Genomic DNA, 22,057 nt, shown 5'->3' on the forward strand with positions numbered 1-22,057 from the left:
CACGTCGTCACTCCCGGGAGACGCGTCGTAGACGGGACCCTTCCCGGTCGCATGGATATGATAACCAAGGGTCAGAGTCGCCAGAGGAGCGGCGACACCACAACGCCGCGATGGATGCTATGAGCAGGGCCTTGCGGATGGCAGCCCGGTCTCCATTCTCTGATGAGATTGAACGGGCACCCATGCCGAGCAGATTCACGCGTCCACCATTCAATTCCTATGAGGGGAGGACAGACCCCGTGGAGCATGTCAGTCATTACATCCACATGATGTTGTTGCATGCGCACAACGATGCATTGATGTGTAAAGTATTCCCCTCTAGTCTCGGCTCTACCGCACTGAGATGGTTCAATGGGTTGCGGAAAGGTTCTATACACAGCTTCGCCGAACTGATTCAGGAGTTCGGCAGCAGGTTCGTAACATGCAGCCGAGTGCAACAACCGGTCGACGCGTTGCTTTCCATGAAAATGAGGGTCGGGGAAACCCTTCGGAGTTATGCCAGCCGATACTGGGAACTCTACAATGAGATTGGTGGGGGAAACGAGAAAATTGCGGCTAGCACCTTCAGGATGGGGCTCCCCGAGGATTCTGAACTGCGGGAGTCGCTGACAAGAAGACCCCCGGAGGATATGAGGCAACTGATGAGACGCATAGAGGAGTACAAATGCCTGGAGGATGACCGGCTGCAAAGCAGGGGGAAAGCCCCTTTTACGGGGAGATCTCGGCAAAGCATCTTGCCGCCAAAGCCGAAAAGGGACTTCAGAATGCAGGAACCAGAGGTGCAGATCGAAGGGGTTAATGTGTTGTTTAAAGAGCCCGTGCACAAGATACTGGAACGGATAAGGAACGAGCCATTTTTCAGATGGCCGAACAAAATAGGGGGCGACCCATCTCGGAGGATCCAAAGCCTATACTGCACTTATCACAGAGACAAGGGGCACACCACCGAGCAGTGTAGAGTGTTGAAAGATCATCTCGGGCAGTTAGTAAAGGCAGGGCACCTGAAAGAGTTTGTAGCAGATTCCACTGACTGGGAGACCGAGCAGGTCGCCCAACAGAAAAGGCATCCCCTTCCACCACCCCGGGGGGTAATCAACGTCATTCATGCCGCACCGAGAGGGGCAACAGCGGCAAGGATGGTGATGACAGTGGCTTGCGCGGAGGGAGAATCAGCCAAGAAGCAAAAGAGAGTTGGACGGCTAGACATCTCGTTCGGAGAAGAGGATTTCGAAGGAACCATCCAACCTCACGACGACGCTTTGGTGGTGACAGCCCGGATAGGCGGATTCCTGGTGAAGAGGGTGATGATTGATCAGGGTAGCGGGGCTGACGTCATGTACCCGGACCTCTTCGAAGGGCTCGGGTTAAAAACCCAGGATTTGGCGAAGTATAACACGCCATTGGTCTCGTATGACGGGAGAATTGTGATTCCCGAGGGGCAAATCTCTCTCCCAGTGGACATGGAGGGCAAGGAAGTTGTAGTCACGTTCATAGTAGTCCGATCATTCGCACCTTACACCGCAATCCTGGGGAGGCCGTGGATTCACGCCATGGGGGCTGTTCCATCCACCCTTCACGTGAAAGTAAAATTTCCTACTGAGTTCGGAGTTGTAGAGGTAAGGGGGAATCAGCAGGTGGCAAAACAATGCCTCGTAGCCGCGGTCCAGTGGGAAAAGGAACAGCTCGGCCAAGCTGAGCACGCCGAGAAAGAGACTGCATAGCAATTACAGATACCCCAGGAAAATGGGGCGGACGTTGCCGAGGAGATGCTGAAGAACATAGATGTCTTCGCGTGGAACCCGTATGAAGTGCCCGGCGTAGACCCCGAGTTCATTGTTCACAAACTCAATGTGGACCCATCGTTTCCCCCGAAAAAGCAGAAGCCGAGAAGAGCATCAAAGGAACACGTCGATGCAGTAAACCTGGAGGTCCAGCGATTGAAGGAAGCCGGGGTCATAAAAGAAATATTCTTCCCGAGATGGCTAGCAAACACTGTCATAGTGAAGAAGAAGAGCGGGAAATGGAGAGTTTGCGTGGACTTCACCGATCTAAACAGAGCGTGTCCCAAGGATCCATTCCCGATGCCCAAGATTGATCAGCTAGTGGATGCCACGTACGGGCACCCGAGAATGAGTTTCCTCGACGCTTTCCAAGGCTACCACCAGATTGCCTTGGCGCCCGAGGACCGAGAGAAGACAGCATTTATATCCCCGAACGCAAACTATCACTACGAGGTCATGCCGTTTGGATTGAAGAATGCCGGGGCCACCTACCAGCGTATGATGACAAGGATGTTCCGGGAAAAAATTGGGTGCACGGTTGAAGTTTATATCGACGACATGGTAGTAAAAAGCAGAAAAGAGTCGCTGCATACTGAAGACCTTCGGGGAGTATTCGAGATACTACGGCGACACAGGCTGCGCCTCAATGCCGAAAAGTGCACTTTCGGAGTGGGGGCTGGCAAGTTCCTGGGTTATCTGATCTCCACTCGGGGAATAGAGGCTAACCCTGACCAAATAGAGGCCGTCAATCGCCTCAAACCACCGAGCAATCCTAAGGAGGTGCAAGTGCTCACCGGGATGTTGGCCGCCCTGAACTGATTCATCTCCAAGTTTGCCGATCGCTGCCGGCCATTCTATCAACTTCTGAAGAAGTGGAAGGGGTTTCAGTGGGACGAGAGTTGCGATGAAGCTTTTGGAGAACTAAAGGAATATTTGGCAAAGGCGCCGAGGTTGACGGCCCCGGAGCCCAGGGAGGATCTGTTTATGTACCTTGCAGTCACCAATCATGCCGTAAGTGCTGTGTTACTAAGGGACCGGGGAGTGCAAATGCCGGTGTATTACGTGAGCAAGACCTTGGTCGATGCCGAGACAAGGTACCTGCCTCTTGAAAAGTTGGTTTTGGCCTTGGTACACGCCACGAGGAAGTTACCACACTACTTCCAGGCACACACAGTGTTCGTCCTCACCGAGTATCCATTGCAATCACTGTTGAAAAGATCCGATTTCACAGGACAGATTGCTAAATGGGGGACTCGGTTGGGATCGTTTGACATAAGATACCGACCTAGAAGCTCGGTGAAAGGGCAGGTGCTCGCTGATTTCATCGCGGAATTTACACCTAAGAGTGAAGGCAAGGTAATCTGTAGTGCGGAGATTCGCCCGTGGAGGTTATTTGTGGACGGCGCATCAAATGCTATGGGGGCTGGAGCTGGTATTGTCATAGTCACCCCTGAAGGAATGCGACTGGAACACTCCTTCAGATTGAGGTTCAAAGTCTCGAACAACGAAGCCGAATATGAAGCCCTGCTGGCCGGACTGAGGGCAGTATTGCATCTGGGCGCCAAGGACGTGGAAATCTACTCGGACTCTCGGCTGGTTGTTTGTCAGATCACTGGGGACTTCGAGGCTCGGGATCCCTGAATGAAAGCTTATCTAAGTACGGCAAAGCAAATTATCGGTCAGTTTGGAACGGTGAAGATATCCCAGGTAGCCCGGTCACAAAACAGGCATGCTGACTCTCTTGCCACGTTAGCCTCATCTGCTACCGAGGACACCCCGAGGCTTATCACGATTAAACTTGTAAGGGAGCCAAGCATCTGTGTGAAGACTGCTCTCGACCAGTCCGGAATAGAGGTCGCGCAGGTGGCGGTGGCCGGATCATGCTGGATGAACCCGATCATAGACTTTCTTTCCGAAGATAAAGTTCCAGAGGATGAGGCCGAGGCCAACAAGATTCGGCGAATGGCTCCCAGGTACTGGTTGTCTTCGGACCGAAAGTTGTACAGAAGGTCCTTCGCGGGCCCTTACCTCTTGTGCCTGCATCCTGAAAGAGTCAAGGAGCTTCTAACCGAGTTGCATGAAGGAGTATGCGGCGGTCATGCCGGGGGACGATCTTTAGCACACAGAGCAATGACGCAGGGGTTTTGGTGGCCACAGATGCAGAAGGACGCCGCCGAATACGTTCGGAGTTGCGAGCAATGTCAAAAGCACGCCCCAATGATCCATCAGCCGGCAGGACATCTAAATCCTGTCAGCAGCCCGTGGCCATTTGCACAATGGGGGCTTGACATCCTCGGGCCGTTCCCCCGAGCAACGGGGAACCGCCGTTTTGTACTGGTGGCTGTGGATTACTTCACAAAGTGGGCTGAAGCTGAAGCCTTGGCCAATATCCGGGATACTGATGTGAAAAAATTTGTGTGGAAAAACATAGTTACAAGGTTTGGGGTGCCGAATTCACTAGTGACAGACAACAGGCTACAATTTGACAGCAACGCTTTTCGGACTTTTTGCAGCGAGCTCGGCATCAAGAACAAGTATTCAACCCCGGCATACCCCCAGAGCAACGGCCAAGCTGAAGCAGTAAACAAGACTATTTTGAACGGGCTCAAGAGAAGGTTGGATGGAGCGAAAGGAAGATGGGCAGAAGAACTACCCAGTGTTTTATGGGCCTACCGCACGACCCCCAGGAGATCCACGGGGGAAACCCCATTTTCTCTGGCATACGGCGTAGAAGCAGTGATACCAACCGAGGTGAGCTTAGGCAGTGCACGGGTCGCCGGGTTTGACCCCGTACAGAACGCCGACCTTATGATGAAGCATTTGGATTGGCTAGAAGAGTGCAGGGAGGCCGCGACCGTACGTCTTGCCGAGTATCAGCAGAAGCTGGCGCAAAGGTACAACCGAAATGTAAAGACCAGGGAATTCAGTGCCGAGGAATTAGTGTTAAGAAGGGTAGTGGGGCACATGCGGGACATGGCTGCAGGGAAGCTTGCTCAGAGTTGGGAGGGACCATACAGAGTCACAGCCGTCGCAGGTGCAGGGGCCTACCACTTGGAGGACCTGGACGAGAGGCCGCTCCTCCGACCATGGAACGCCAACAACCTGAAGAAATTCTACGCGTAACCAACGATGTAAGCCAAAACTTGTATTCTATTAAGATTAAGAACATGATGAACCTTTTTGTCTGTGCTGTTTTTTTTTTTTTTTTTGACCCTGTAACCACACCAAGAGAATCGCCAATAAAGCCTAAGGACAGAAACCTGACCCTCGGCTCGATCAACATCGCCGAGCAGGTGAAAACCTTACGAATAAAGCCTAAGGACAGAAACCTGACCCTCGGCTCGATCAATATCGCCGAGCAGGTGAAAACCTTACGAATAAAGCCTAAGGACAGAAACCTGACCCTCGGCTCGATCAATGTCGCCGAGCAGGTGAAAACCTTACGAATAAAGCCTAAGGACAGAAACCTGACCCTCGGCTCGATCAATGTCCCCGAGCAGGTGAAAACCTTACGAATAAAGCCTAAGGACAGAAACCTGACCCTCGGCTCGATCAATATCGCCGAGCAGGTGAAAACCTTACGAATAAATCCTAAGGGCAGAAACCTGACCCTCGGCTCGATCAACATCGCCGAGCAGGTGAAAACCTTACGAGTAAAACCTAAGGACAGAAACCTGACCCTCGGCTCGATCAATGTCACCGAGCAGGTAAAGACCTTACGAGAAAATCTTAAGGACAGAAAACTGATTCTCGGCTCGATCAATATCGCCAAGCAGGTGAAAACCTTACGAATAAATCCTAAGGGCAGAAACCTGACCCTCGGCTCGATCAACATCGCCGAGCAGGTGAAAACCTTACGAGTAAAACCTAAGGACAGAAACCTGACCCTCGGCTCGATCAATGTCACCGAGCAGGTAAAGACCTTACGAGAAAATCTTAAGGACAGAAAACTGATTCTCGGCTCGATCAATATCGCCGAACAGGTGAGAACCTTACAATCAAATCTATAAGGACGAAAGCACAATCCTCGGTTAAACCAAATCCTGATAAAAACCTAACCCTTTTTTGCAAAAACTAAGTCCAATAGCGCTCTCAAATTCCTACAGCGCCGCACAAACGGGTTTTCGGGGGTACCATTCTATTAAGCGGCCATAGCACTGGTATAATTCAAGCGAAACACAAAACAAGGATAATTTCATTCAACAAATTGGAACGGAAGAAGAAAACAGACAACTAATTAAACAGGTAAAAGCAATTGTTCAATCACCACATCCCGGTGACATGGGCAAATAAAACCGACAAACTAAAGCAATTGTTCAATCACCACATCCCGGTGACTTAGGCAAATAAAAACAAAATAAAAATAAGCTAACAAGTAAAAATAAAATCAGCTGGGAGGTTGAGTCGGTGTGGGCACTTCCTGCTGGACGGTCAGAGGAAAAGGCTGGCCCTCACCAAGAAGCTCCTGCACGGTAGGTATGCTCGTGGCCTCCATATCCTCGGGCTCGGCATGAGAGTCGATTTGCTCAACCAGCTCTCTCATACTGGCCGTCTCCTCCTCGTCAAAAGAAGCCGGGGCGTTCTGGACGGCAGGTACAGGGTTCGGAAATGGAATCTGGCCGGGGTCTCTCAGCAGCGAGTCTTCAGGAACCCCCATTGCCTGAAGAGCAGCAAACCACCCGGCCTCGAAACCCATATGCCGAGCCCGAGCCACCACCGGCTCTACGGAGTTCTCGGCGTCGGCAAAGCCTACGTCATACCACTTTTGCTCCGCAGCAGCCAAGCCTGCCCTGAGATCAGCTATCTCGTCGGTATTGGAAATGTTGAGGCTGAGGGCTTCGGCTAGTTTGAGTTCCGTCTCATTTTGCCTGGCCAGGAGGTCTGTACACCTCTTTTCAGCCGATGCTCGAAACTTCTCCGCGGCAGTAGCCTTCTTCTCGGCAGACTCAGCAAGCTTTGCCTTTTCCTTAGCCGTTTTTACTGCTGACTCCCGCGCCCCCTTCTCACGCTCATTTTCCTCATCAAGCTCCCGTGCCCGGGCAGCCACAATGTGAGCCAGTTGAGCGGCCTAGCAAGCACGAAGGTTAGCAAAGTGACAAAAGGAAATCTACATGGAGCAAATAGACAAAAGAATTACCGCAATAGCGTGCCACTCTAACCGACGCCCCACGGACTCCTCGGACCCATCATCAAAGGCGTGCACGTCCTCGGGAAGTTGGAGAGCTCCGGCCAAGGTTTGGGCAATACGGCTGCCCTCGCCCTTATCCCACATCCGAACAGAGGCCGTCGATGGCAATGGCTTGCCGTCCAGAAGAAACTTTGGCTCCCACGCTGGAGCCACTTGGGAGGAGGACGCGCCCCCCGTGCCGGCTTCGGTTGGCGGCTCGCGGATAACAATTCCCCCTGTTGGTCGGGGAGGAGTCTGGACAGCGGCATCCCCCGGGCCCGTGGAATGTTGCTCGGTTACCTTCTGTTTCTTCCGGGCACGTCCGGACTGCGAGTGGGGAGGAGGTTGAGAAACTGGACCCCGACCCTGAGTAGGCGGGGGCTGGTTTGTCGGCCGAGCACCAGGCACGAACCTGTCAAGGGTCATTACTCTCCTTGCCACCATTCTTGCACCGGGCTGGATGGCTTCAGCTAGCAAGTTAGCCGCGTCTGTCACTTGCTGTTGATGCTCGGCGGGTGGATCCTCGGGATGGGGCTGCTCTTGGGCTTGGTCTCCTTGTTGTATGGCTTCGTGAGCTCTCTCTCTAAGGCGCCGAGATACCTGTTCCGCGGAATCGTCTCGCAGGGGAACTACTTTGTCCGCGGCAGTGAACCGCCGACCAAATTCCCTCGCTTCCCCGGTTGTAAGCTTCGGCGGCAAGAAATTCACGTACCGGACGTCTATGTACGATAGTAGGGGGCTGTCAACTATCAACGCCTGCTTGAAAGGCTGCCAAGTAGAGTAAACTGGTTCCACGCTGAGGATCAGGTGTGAGGCCCGGAGTTGCCCGTCCCAATGCACGTAGATCTCGGAACAGAGGACGAAGTTTAAGTCCCTGACGTGGACGGCTCTGAGGTCCTGAACAAACACTTTGCCGTCTGCAAAAGAACAGATAACGCATTAGCTTTTAACAATAAAAAATTTCTTTTACTCAAACAATTATAAGAAGGGGATGGTACGAACCCACTTCACGCCGTGTGAGGGGGCAAGGGATCTCCCCGGCAAACCAATTGCCGCGCACCTTGACGAACTCCCCGGCGGAGTTCCTGTTCGAATCGGGTAGGCACGATATCAGCCGTACCCGAGCATCCCTCGTCTTTAAGTAATAATTTGTGGATTTGCTCCCACAGAGGCTGTACATTTGGTTAATATCATGGTGGTCTAATTGTAAGTCAAAGGTACGGTTCAACTGGCCTACACAACTAACTACCCGGTAAAAATTGGGGGGAAGCTGGTCGGGGCACAGCCCATAGTAGGTGAGTGTGCTTATCAGGAGGGGATCTACCGGGAACCTAACCCCACCTTCTAAAATGGACATCAAAGGAAAGAAGGCTGTACCCTGCCCTCGGTGGAGCTCCATGTCACTCTCATGGCAGTAAGCCACGTCCACGTCATTGGGAATACTAAATTTACTCCTAAAGGTGGCCAAAGCAGCCGGGGTATCTAGAAGGTAAGAATAACCCATCTATAAAGCCTAAAACTATAAGAATGAACTCAAAGAAACAAAGCTGAAGGAACAGGAAGGGGAAGAAAGACTTACTTTGGGTTCTAAGGAGGAAAAGAACGCTGAGCAAGCAAGCGCACAGAAATGTGGTCGGCAGAGAGTAGGCACTAAAGATCAGTGGCGAAGGAAAAATGGAATGATGTTTGGAGAAGGACTATTTATAGAGCCAAAAGAAATGGGGAAAGAAGAAACGCTTAATCAAGCAATAAATGGGCACAGCCTACGAGCGACCCAACAAATGCCAAGCGTAACCGATTTGCGCGCTGCTTCGGTTCACGAACCGTCAGGCAATAATGATGACTGCGCCTGGCGCCGCGAAACGGCGCATCTTTTGAGATGACTATTAATGAGAAGTGACAGCCAGAAGTCCCAGACTAGAGGATTCCCGAGGTCAAAAGGCCCAGGCAGCTCCTTGATTCTCCTCGACGACCGAGTATGAAACAATGGGGGGCTATTGTACGGCACCGAGCTCCCAAAGCCCATACTGGCCTTGGGCCCAGACCCATCTAGGCCCCGGGCCCAAGCCCATACCGGCCTTGGGCGCAGGCCCAGCAGAAAGTTCCAGTTACCTTATGCCCTTCTTGAAACTGCCTTAGAGCAAAAACAAGTTTTGGGTATTAAGTTCCCGGGGTTGACCGGTTAAATCGTTCCCGGTAGAGCGCATGAGTCATATCCGGGAAGGTCATGATATGCACGGGAACGTGAGTTGCTGAACATAATCGGTGAAAATGGAGCCAAGTTCCAAGATCATAAATGCTGCACCGCCCTTTCACCTAAACAACCACTTTAACCAGATAATACTGGACCTTCAATAGCACTAACGGTGACTGTAATCATGATCTCCCCACTAACCTTGGCTATAAATAAAAGAAAGTTGGGAGAATAAGGGGTTCAGAAAAATGGAGAGAAAATAGTCAAGGAGAGAGTATCAACTAAGGGTTGCTTTGAGTCTCTTTGCCGAGGACGACCCATTGTAGGAAATCCTCAAACCCACTACAAATAAATTGTGAGCCCAAGTGATGTAAGGCCCAGAATTCTTGTACTTGGTTCTTACAATATATATATATATATATATTTATAAATATAAAAAATAGCGGTAAACCCGAAACGGTACACCAGTATTGACCGGTATCCGAAATATATCGTACCGCTGGCCAAACCGATACAACCTCCGGTACGATATTGACTCCCTTGATTTTCGCCGGTCATAGTGGAAGCCATGGCAACAGCAAAGGCGATGTCCTTCGCACAAGAACTTGGTATTTCAGAGTTCATGCTTGAAGGTGATTCAGAAATCGTTATAAATTGTCTTCGAAGTAAGGAAGCCTCCCTATCTTATTTTGGCCATCTTCTGGAGTCTACCAAATCCTTATTAGTTACCAGTAAATGTATTGCTTTCTCTCATGTTCGTAGAATTGGTAACAAAGTAGCCCACAACTTAGCTAGACATGTAAGACATGTTAGAGGTTTGTTGGTGTGGGTGGAGGATGTTCTACCGCACCTCTATGATGTACTATTTACTTCTCACTTTGGATGGCAATTTTATTTCTGTCGTAAAAAAAATTAGTAAATTTTCAGATTACTTTCTCTTCTCCAACACATATAATAATCAAATGCTTCTATTCAAATATAAATATGTATTGCTGTAAGCCTGTAAGCGTCTTTCAGTTTTTTGTATCAAGAACCTGATAAAAGTCCTGTATTTTCCTTAGGTGCGGCAGCTATCTAAATTTTCTATACCCATCTTGCTTACTGCAATTGCCAAAGTCCTTCACCATGGGAAGAAAAAGCAAATCCCATTCCGACCCAACAACCAGCATGGCCAAGAAGAAGGCCAAAGCAGAAAAAGAAAAAGTCGGCGGCACTGACATTATCTCACAGCTTCACCCAAATATTGTGATAGACATTCTGTCACGACTGCCCTTCAATACCCTGTTCAGCTGTAGGTGCGTTTGCAAGACATGGCTACATCTTCTGGTTGACCCCAGTTTTGCTCAATTGTATCGCGCAAGAGCAAACCCCTGCATCATCCTCCAACCCAGAAACAAAAACCGTCAACAGCATCTCTACGCAGTTCATTTTGACAATAGAAATTATGTGCGTAACTCTAGAGTAAAGTTTGCCACTGAAACCCATTTAGGTATGGGATGTAATGTGAAACTTAGACTGTTGGATTCATGCAATGGGTTGATTTTGCTAGGCGAGATGTATCGGTATCAACGTCAAAACCTTGTGAAATTGGATCAATTATATGTTTGTAATCCTATAACGGGTGAGTTCGTCATAGTTAGGCCTGGTTTCAACCTAACATCTTCTGCCATGTGTCCTTGCCTTGGCTTTTGTCCCAAATCTCAAGTATACAAGGTGGTTCTCTTGTCCAAAAAGAAGCTTGTAGCTGAAGTTAATAACAACATGGTGACTCTTGTGTACACACTTGGAGAGAAGGGTAATGGTCTTTGGAAGAGTGTTAATGTTGGAGATGGTTTGCTCGATCAGCCAAAAAATACTACTTTTCTCAATGGAATTATTCATTGGGTTGTGAGATCCCATACTGTACCTCAGTTTATATATTCCTTTGATGTGGAGGATGAGTGTTTTCGACTGGTTCCACCACCTCCTGAGTTTGTGTCACCTGATCGAACTACATGGTCAAAGTGGGGGATCAATCTTGGGGTGTTGGAAGGTCGTCTTGCCATTGTTGAACGTGCTAAAGGTGATTTTTGGTGCTTTCACATATGGGTAATGAAGGACTATGGTGTTCAAGCATCTTGGACTAAGACATACACTATGGACTTCATGATGGGAAAAGTAAAACTAAAGCATTATTCTTCCATTTCACAAATCCTAGGGTTGTGTCGCAATGGTGACATTTTATTCACACATCATCGCAGGAATTTGGTTTCTTTCAATCCAGTGAACCCAAGTTTCAAGATTCATAAGATTGACAAACTGTGTAACTTTCTGATGCATCCTTATATTCCCAACCTTTCTTCACTTAGGGATATAGCAAGAGGAGAACCGCTGTTCAATGCCACATTGAGGTAATAAGTACTCTCTATTTGGTGTGTTCAATTGGGATTATAAAGCAATCTAACTATTTTCAACCCCTAATTTTGCTATGCTTGTCTTGTATTGTTAAGAAAATATTTGTGACAACTTGAAAATTTCAAATTTTCCCATACAAAAATTGCATAATTGCAAAAATGCAATTTTTTTTTTTTTTTTTTTTTGGCTAACTAAAATGCAAGTATGTTTTATTTTTTATCTTTTAATCCCAAAAAAAAAAATGCGAGTATGTTTGGTCTGCTCCTGTGTGTGGTGAATATAAAGTGCACTAATAGGCACAATTTCAACTAATCCATTTTCAAACTGTAGAGATTCAGACTTATTTCTTTTATTGCTCTAGATATATTTTTTAACTGAAAAGAAGAACTTGAGAATGATATTATTTGTTTGATGGGAACACAACCCCACGTGTAGATTATGCCCAAACAAGTAAGAGTATGATAAATTCACTTTTATTGCAGTTCTCAGTAAATTTTATCATATATATTTGTACCATTCTCTAACTTACACTGTTGATATGCATTTAACATACAAAAACTGAAAATGTAATCGTTTGGTCAAACCCTAAACTAGACAGCAATGCATTTAAGATTTTGATGTGCTGCCATATTCAGCTTCCACCTTAAAGTGCTTATATGATTTGTGTTCTCAATCAATGATTTGTACTCAAATATGCTTTCCTTGGTTTGGCAGAATTTGATTGTATCAGTAATCTATGGTATTTTTTCTTCCTTGGATGTGTTTGCTTTCATAGCATTACTAAGATCATAATTTTCTATTGGAAAAGAGGGAGAGAAAAAAAAACGCAAGTTTTTTTTCATGCATATTACTGATGAGTCTAAATTTAGTTTTGTAAGAACACAATTCTCAAAGTAGAAAAAGGCTCCCATGTACTATAACTACTTAACTAGCCACTTTTTTGATAGGTACTAGGTAGATAATGGGGGAAGGGGAAGTGAACTACTTAACTAGACACTCATTAGAACATTATTCAACTGATGAAATTCATCTATGCAATTGTTGTGGTGCCTGCTGATTTTGAAACTCGTGTTGAAAATATGGACATTGTTAACCATGGTGGCCTAGAAAGTGTTATTATCCTGATACTCTACCAAATAGATATTTGAAGAAAGAATCTTCTTCCCCCCCACCCAAAAAAAAAAAAAAAAAAACTTAGATTCTGATGCAAACGTAATGAAATTCTCTCTCTAAACTTAGCAGAGAACTGTGAGGGTTTACATTTGAAGGATGAAGATAGAACTACATAGTATAGCACAAAGATCAGTAGTTCTTTGTGTTCCTCTTTATACCTGTTTAAAAGAATAGCTCAAAAACAGCATTCTGCTGGCTTTAAAATTTGTCTCACCAACCGTTCTAGGCTCCAAGGGGCATTAGTAGGTTATGATGCACAAGCTTTGGTCTGTAAGAATATACAGCCACTACATTCTATTTTCTTGTCAAACCTTTAATCTTTTCAACTTAAGATAGGGTGGTGACAGGTTGGGCTGGTTGGAGCATATCAACACCACATTGACAAGTCTGTTTAGCAAATTTGTTAAAGAATAACGCAAACTTCTAACACATTGACTGAGTTTGTGTAAACCCATGTCAACTGGTTTGAGTCTTCTCTATTTGGCCAGTTGTACATTTTGTTGATAAACTAGGGAAAAAGAAACAAATTAGACAATGATCTAATAAGTTAATATTTAATCTTTATGGGTAACTTTTAGTTATCACGTATCATTTTAATTTTGTTTTCTTACCCTCATGATCTAAAACTTAAATTATTTTGATTTTAAGGATTTGTAATTCTTCTTCTTCTTTTTCCTTGGCACCCTGTAACCAATTTTAAACCCCATCAACCCTTAAAATTTCCATATATAAAACTCTTAAAATTCTGGTCAGACTTTCTTTTTCCTTAAACTTGGGTTTTCTTACTTTATTGTAAGCTCAAACTTTACCCTTTTTGTTAATCTTTTAAAACCCTGAATCCAATATATTTTTGTAAACATTTCCAGCCATTAAGGGGTTAGGACTTAGGAGGGCTTGAGCTTTCTCAGAGCTACAGCTTTTTGGAGAAAGCTTCAGCTGCTTTGAGAAGCAACCCAAGGATGATTAACAAAATTGCGTTACAAATCAGCAAACAGCTGAAATGCCCATGTGTTACAAAACAGCCTGCAGAGATAACTTCTGTTTTTTTTATTAAAAAAAAAAAAACCCTTAACACCTATGGAGAAGCCTCAGGAAACGAGGCCAAATTCCTCACCCAAGCTCCTCCAAAACCCCAAAAATAGCTGCCTTTCAAAGAAGTTCTACAGTTGTTTCCTTTGAAATTTGTCTGCAAGTTTTTGGCCTCAAAGTTGATCTTTTTTCACCCTAACTTTAAATTTTAAACCATACAAACTCTATTCCACCATTCAGAGAATAAAATCATAAATTTGTGTCAAGTCTAAACCACTTAATTGATTAATCTCTGATTTAAGGCTTTCCACCAACATCATCTTTTCTGGCATATAATGCACCAGATTTAATACAACACACTTTTTTCAACTAAAAAATCCTGGCTTTTGTAGCTAACCTTTGACTACAAACCACTAAAGTATAGGAGTTTTTATAAAATGCTTATTTTATTAAACAAAATCCTCCCAACCAATGCTTGGAGAAGGATCTCTTTTGGACAAGATTAAGAGAAATCTGCTTTTAGCAGCATGCAACCATTCTATATAATCTTCACCATTTATTTTCAGGAATATCTGCTATTCTTGCTGATTTGGCATTCAAAAAGTCCCTAAATCCTTACATAAAAGGAAGCTATCTACAATTGGTACCCATGGCAGCCAAGTGTAGTGGAGACTAATACGTGTTATTTTCTTGAGTCATTTCTTAGCTTCAGTGGTTTTCCCCTTGTGCAAACATCACTCATTTATGGGTGTCTGCATATAATATGTTTTCAAGAAGCACTTCGTGGACCCTTTTGACCACTAAATAAGGAGCTTTGATAATCAATAGTTCCAATTCAATGAATTTTATTACCTGTAAAAAAATCAATAGTTACATTTTAAGAAGTCCCATCCTATATTGTGCCAAAAATTTTATCCTCCTAAGATAGTAGGAGCCTCATGTTTGTGGTCAGACAATCCAGAGTTTTGCATATTTTGTAATGAGTCCAATGTGTACCATAGGGGTATAGGTGTATAGGTGATTAGGTGTTATTCATGTAATCTTATGGTAATTTTTGTAAAGAATCAAGAGGTGTGTAGTTAGTTAGTTAGTTAGTTACAAGATTAGCTAGTTAGTTGTAAGATTGCAAATGGTGGAGCCAAGTTACTTGCAAGTTGTTGGTTGGTTATTTTTTCCAATAATCCTTGCAAGTAACTTGAGCCAATATTCTCACTTTTGTCTCATAGATTCTCTCCTCTCTTTTCACTTCCTCTTTGAAGGTGCCTACCTCAAATTAAGTCAATCCAGCAGGTTCATTACATGATATTTTCTACTCTTTTCATCACTTCTTTGGAAAATTCAAAAGGAAAAAGAGCAAGACATCATCGGCAAAACATCAGATAGTAAGGCCAAATTTCTTGACTGTTGGTGAAATTTAAACCTTAGTTATGTCTAGTGCTTGATATCAAAATTGTAGATAAGTATTCCATTCTCAAAACAAAAAGTTGTGGTAATATGGTTGACCTTGTTTAGGGCCCTTCCAACAGTCAAATGTCACGCTTCATTTGATTGAAACAGAGCCTCATTGTAGTTGCACAATATATGATACAAAAATATGCGCCCTTCAGTACTTCTTCAATGAACTCCCATATAATGAAGTCATACCAGCATGCCTTAGAGACACAATCTTCTTGTGATTTTCCATGCTAACTCTTGATGATAAAGAATTGTATTAGCTATTTTTGTGGCTCTTACAATGATGCTTGAGCTTCAGCATCTGATTTCTCTGCGTTTCAAGAGTGACTCTAATTTGGGCCTTTGGCGGTCAAATCTTTTTTTTTTTTTGATAAGTAAAGATATATTGAAAAAAAGAAACACCCAAGTGCACCGGAAGTGAACAAGGGATAGGAAATCAAATACAAAAATTACAAGAGTCTAGGAAAACAATAAAAGAAGGGAAAGATTTATTTTGCAAAGCAAACAACCAATCCCTTAAAGTTCTAAAAAAGAGAAGCTTGAGGTCCGGAATAGATCTCTCAGAATCTTCAAAACATCTACTATTCCTCTCCCTCCAAAGGCACCACAATAAGCAATGAGGAATAATAGACCAAATAAAACCATTTCGATGACGACCAAATGGTATAAAACAAATTCCATATTGCTTCTTTTTGTCATGTCTTCGTCTGATACATGGGAAACTTCAGGCATAAATGACCCAAATTTATAAACAAATTTGATTGGATGTATTAATTAATTTTATCATTTTATTCTTTAGTTCAGTATAGTGTTATATGTTTTTTTATCCAGACATATTTGCATGGACCGTAAATCCTGAAATGAGCTTACCATATGCTTCAAGCATGAAATTATTTGTACTATATATATGTATTCCCATTTTGTATTATTTGATGCCAACCTTGAACTATTTTGGTGGAAGGGATACATGTTAGAGGGCTAGCTGAGGTTGAAGCCATTTTTGGTAGACAGGATTTGGGTTAGTATAAATGTATACAGGCATAATGAAGATTGTGAATATGTTAACAATGTAAAAAATTTGGTTTATTAGAATTCACTAAAGGCAACAAACTTTTTATCATATTAATATTGAAAAAATATCAAAAACCAGTTACACTAGATGTCTATACTTGGGGCAACAAGAGCATAAAATAAAAACAAAAGACAGAATATACAAAGCTAATAGTTTCTCAAAGAATCCAAGGAATCTAGGATCCCCTCAATAGAAAATGCCATATATGATGAAGTCCATTCATAAAGAGTCCTCAGCAGATAATACTGCTTCAACTTCCCCACACTCGACTCCATTCCCTAAAAGCAACGAGCATTAAGCTCTCCCCAAAGACACCACATGAGACACAAGGGAGCTGTTTGCCAAATTCCACCAACCCTATACCTTCCTATCCACCCTCTCCAACATGCAAGTAAATCATACACTGACTTAGCCCTTGCCCAGGAGACACCAAAGATACCAAACAACATAGACTACTTACACATATAACACCACTTCATAACAACAATGCCCCTTCATCTTAAATTATCGATTGTTAAGACCCTCCCTAGAGCCACACCATGAAAAGAGAGCCACTCTCAGTGGAACCCGAACTTTCCAAATGCTTCTCCATGGAAACACTGCACTCCCCCCCTCCCCCTCTTTCAAAACCTTATAGAAGCTCCTCACTTGAAAGCTTGTAGAGGGCGAGGGTGTTCACACCAATTCACCTACCTCCCCAAGTCTAACCTTAGTGTCATAAAGATCCTCTAACAACTGGATCACAGATTCCACTTCCCAGTCTTGTATTGCTCGATTTAACACAGGATTCCAAGAACACTGACCTTGAAGAATCTCCATATAACCTACCATTGTGCCTTTATTGTTTCTCCCAAGTAAAAATAAATGGGGATGTCCCTCCTTAAAGTAGTCTCCACTCTACCACCCCCCCCCCCCCCCCCCAAGAGCATCCATAATGCCTGAAACGCACTTTAGCACCATAGAAAATCTGCATTAAATTATCTCAACCACGCCTAATATGCTTCCACAACCCCACCCCATTTGGTCCCCACACCTCACCTGTACACTAGTACCCTCCATTGACACCATATTTAGATTTTATAAACTGTCTCCTTAATGATGTAACTTCAATTTCATAGCACCATAGCTACTTACCTAAGAGAGCCTGATTAAATATCATCATCTTCTTTATCCCCAAACCCCCATGGCACATAGGTGCACGACAAGTATTCCAATTGGGGAACAACCTATTTATGAAGATGAAATCTTCCTTGTTAGAGTCTTCCTGTAAGTTGCATCAACTCTGTTGCCAATTTTTAACATTTGTAGCAAACAATTTTATCTTTTTAATCCTCTGGACGATTTTGATCTCCTTGGTATTTGATTTGAGTGCTTTCTGCAGTAATAACAGTGAGATAAAAAGTTGCTTTATTTTGACAGCATATGTAATCACGGTTGTAGTTGAAAATGTGTGATTGATGAATTTTAATTATTTACATCTTGAATCTTATACTATGCATAACACTACACCAATGGTGATGGAAAACATGACATTTGGGTTGTAAAGGTAAGTTATTCATTTTCTTGTCTTTGTGTTTATGGTTTCATCTTCTTGACAAAGGTTTCAAGGCATGAGTTCTGGATCCTAAGTTATGGAATGTAAATACTGTTTTAAATTTGTCTGGGTTTAGTTTACTTGGTTTATATAAAAATGTAGACTGGGCTTCTCAAGATAAAAGGGCCTCCTTTTTTTTAATTTGATTTCCTTTGAAAGTTTCCTGAAAAAATACATAAATAATTGGTTGGGCTGCCATGTTTTTACTTTTATTTTTCCTATTCGTTTTTCTTTATTCTTAAAAGTTTCTGCCTACATTGTAGGTAGAATCTACGAGGATTATCAACTTCTGATTGCCACATCAATTTGCGAGATCTTCATAAATATTTGCATCACTTTTGGAGTAACACATTTTGTTACAGTATATGGATGGATACTCTCCAACACAGTATATGACCACTGTGTTGGCATGAACTCAATGCTAAATTATGCTAATTTGGATTAAATATTACATCTATATGGTTTCTTATGCTGTAATCATTTTCAGTAACTCTTGACTTTCTTATGCAAATGAAAATAGCATTCAAATCCATATTATTTATGAGATGTTTTTTGAGCAAGTTATATAGGTGAGATTTGAGTTAACGGGGTATTCCGTTTATTTACCTCCATCACATGTAGCCCAGTTCAGTCATTGGCATTGTTCATATCATGTCTAATTCAACCTGGAAATTCAAAGAACCTTTCCTTTGGATGTAGTTAATGTAGAGTAAACTGTGTTACCGGATTTGCCGGCTAAGAAAGAAAAAATCTGCACTGAATCACCATTTCAGTATCAAGTTTTAGATACTTTCTATATAAGGACGCTTGGGTGAAAGATGCTATTATGCTTCTACCCCCATGCATATAATGAGAAACAAAAGTCACAGTTGGTTAATATATATGCATCACGTGTAGAATGGGTGACGTATATGCTTGGTTAGAGAAAAATGCCTATATGGGTATTAAAGAAACTTTCAAGAAGGTGGTCTTAGAGAAAATACTCTCTAAAAATTAAATGCATGTTAAGTATAATATTGGTGTGATGGTGTGCACAAAAGGGTGAGACCAAATTAGGAAGTGAAATTTAAGTACAAATGTACAATGGCCAAGTCACACTTTGAAACATATCTGTGAAATTTCAATAAGGCTAAGTTTATTTGTTTCAAGAATGCATGTTGACTTAGTCTGGTACGTAATTTAGAATTATAGTGTGATCAAATGAGAGATGAAAGTATAAAGGGTGATCACGACATAATATGCGGTCACTCAGATCCCATGCTGGTAGTGGTTAGTGGTTACATGGCTTTTCTCATGTTAGGAAGAAGACCAAATTTATGTACAATGGCCACGTAAGCTGGGATTTTCACTTAAAATTTCATTTATTCATTTCTCTTTTTCTTTTTCCTTTTCTTTTTTTGGATAAATATGTTAGAATTTTAATGTATGGCATCTACTCCATGATAATTGTTCTTTTATCATTAGATATATTGGTGACAGAAGACTTAATCTATTGAACTAACTAAAACCTACTTCTTAATTGCACCTTTCTTCTCTCTTTCTAGTTCTTCCTGACAGAATTTCCTTGTAGATTTCTGTAATCTCTTTTCCCACCAATTTCAATTCCAAATTTTATTTAAATTTTATTTATTCACTCATTCTGCTCCACCCTAAAAGAAGTGTTTTTAACTAAAATACTAAACAAAAATATAGGACTCCTCTCTCTTCCAAGATTATATTAATTTTTGAAGTTTTTTTTTTTTTTTTTATAATCATTTTCTATGAATTAGTGGGGGAAAAGAATTAATTAGACTCTTCCCAAGCAACTATTTCTTTAAAAAACATTCTAAATTAATGGAAAATAAATCAATTCTTAAATAAATATTAAAAAAAAAAAACTAACTAACTAAAAAGGTTGGTAAAACTGCAAAAGTAATAGATATTACTCAAAATAAAAGGTAAAATATTATTTTGGTCTTGAAACTTTACTAAAAGTTTGTTTTTATACCTAAACTTTAAAATTTTATTTTTTATCTTTAAATTTTGTAAAGATTTTTTTAATAGTTTAGAGACAAAAATAGAGATGAAAAATAAACTTTTGGTAAAGTTTAAGAAACAAAAACATTTTAAATAGTTTAGGGATAAAAAAACAAAAATTTCAATCATTTTAGTATGAGAAGTGAACTTTTTAAAGTTTGAGGATAAAAAACAAAATTTTGGTAAATGTTAGGGATCAAAATATTATTTTACAATATATATATATATATATATATATAAATGCAAGTGTACGCCAATAACTCATACAACTGATGACTCAAAGAAATAGTATGTAATTAATATGACGTCATTCCATTTAGAGACACGTTTAACAACGACATTGTTTTTGTGTAAAGAAGACTAATATGAGTTATGATGACATCATTGTGTATACAGTTTGGGATCAGTAATCACTCTCCACGGCTATTTTGGTCATTTTGGTCATTTTTTGGATTTTGGGGGTATTTTGGTAATTTTTAGGTTTCGGGGGTATTTTGGTCATTTGTTGGGTTTTGGGGGTATTTTGGTCATTTTTTGGGTTTCAGGGATATTTTGGTCATTTTTTGGGTTTTGGTAGTATTTTGGTCATTTTTTAAGTTTCAGGGGTATTTTAGTCATTTTCTAAAAATTTAAATTTTATGTTGTTTATTTAAAATTTAGATGGGTTTGGTGGGTATTAGTGGGATTATCCATTTAGACCCATCTAATTAAATAACCAAATGGGTCTTTATCCATTTAACCCAAATATTCAAATGGGTTGGGTTAAGACTTATCCAAATAAGGTGGGTAATGGGTGGGTTCATGGATATGGATAAAAATTGCCACCCCTACTCTCCGCATAATTCAGATATTAGTTTTGGGTTGTGGTAATTGATTATTAAATATCTTGGAGTGATTTTATAAATACATTTACATTTTTCAGTTTTCCCTCCCTAAACTTTTTTTCTCTCTCAGATTACTTTGTGTTCTTACACTTTCTCTCTCTCTTTTTCAATTTCTCTCTTACTTTCTTGCTTTCCTTTTAGTTTCATCAATAGCTCTGTACTTGATTTTTTTCTTTTGGTTAAAACTAGTTTGGGTTTGAGAGAAATTAGTAACTTTTCAAATTAAGTGTTTTTATTTATTTGTGTCGGCATTTAATAATGTATTTAGGTTGCCTACGTACCCTAGGTGGAGAACAAGCTAATTCGTAGTTCTCAAATTGTGGTTTTAGATTTAAAATCCTCAAATATGATTTTGTCCACTTTGAATAATAGACATTTAAGTCAAATACTTGGTATTTAATTAAGCATTGACTTAATTTTATTTTTCAGTGAGATAATTTATTTTAATCCCAAGGATAAGTCAATGACCCATGTTTTTATGGAAATTGAACCAAAGACCCTCTTTTTGAGAAATTGAATGTCCAAACAAATTTCTCTTTCTTTCATTTGCTTCTTTGTAAGAATTTTAACAAGTAATGATATTTTGATTGAAGTCCCCAAAATTAATTAAGGGAAAGAAAACTCCTTCGAAGAAATTTTATTTTTATGAACATTTTTAGATATTGAGAATTGTAAATTTCTCTCAAATTAAATTTATGATCATTTTATTTTGGGAATTCAAAGTTCCAATTTTGGTTGAGGAATTAAGAATCTCAAATACTCCATTGAATTAATTTGAAGGAGTTAAAAACTCCACTCTTATTTAAAATAATTTGGGATGTCAAGAACTCTATTGGATCATATTATTTAAAATTTGTGAAGTCAAGAACTCCATTGAATGATATTATTTTATATTCTTGAAGTCAAAAACTCCAAGTTGTTTAGTTGGTGGAATCAATGACTCCCTTTGAATTAATTTTAAGCATTTAGAAACTCTACTCCATTAATAAAATAATTTATAATGGTGGAGCCAAAGATTCCATTAACTTTTTAAATATTTTTGAAGAGTCAAAGACTCCAATATTTAAATTGATAAAGTCAAGGACTCTATTGAATTAATTCATAATAGCAAAATCAAGGATTCCATTAATTTAATTTAAAATGGTAGAGTCAAGAACTCTATTTGTTTGTTTAATTTGTATAGTCAAAGACTCCATTAAATTAATCCATAATAGTAGAGTCAAGGACTCTATTAATTTAATTTAAAATGGTAGAGTCAAAGACTTTATTAATTTAATTCATAATAGTGGAGATGACTC

At 41.6% G+C, this 22,057-nt stretch overlaps 1 protein-coding gene across 14 annotated transcripts in view; it reads left to right on the plus strand.

Annotated features, from left to right (window-relative positions):
• LOC126702769 (F-box protein At3g07870-like) overlaps positions 1-18,405 on the plus strand; it is a 101,973-nt gene extending 83,568 nt beyond the window's left edge. For 7 of the 14 annotated variants that reach the window (XM_050401610.1, XM_050401618.1, XM_050401612.1 and 4 more), the window contains 2 exons: positions 10,438-11,532; positions 18,123-18,405. In XM_050401610.1, the coding sequence (XP_050257567.1) occupies positions 10,438-11,532; positions 18,123-18,126 (1,099 nt within the window). In that variant the 3' untranslated portion in view covers positions 18,127-18,405. Of the gene's footprint in view, positions 1-10,203; positions 11,533-18,122 lie in introns of all 14 variants that reach the window. The other 7 variants (XR_007647841.1, XR_007647839.1, XM_050401617.1 and 4 more) reach the window with 4 other exon arrangements.
• The last annotated feature ends 3,652 nt before the right edge of the window (positions 18,406-22,057 follow it).

Source organism: Quercus robur, chromosome 10, assembly GCF_932294415.1.
Source record: "Quercus robur chromosome 10, dhQueRobu3.1, whole genome shotgun sequence".
NCBI lineage: Eukaryota > Viridiplantae > Streptophyta > Magnoliopsida > Fagales > Fagaceae > Quercus > Quercus robur.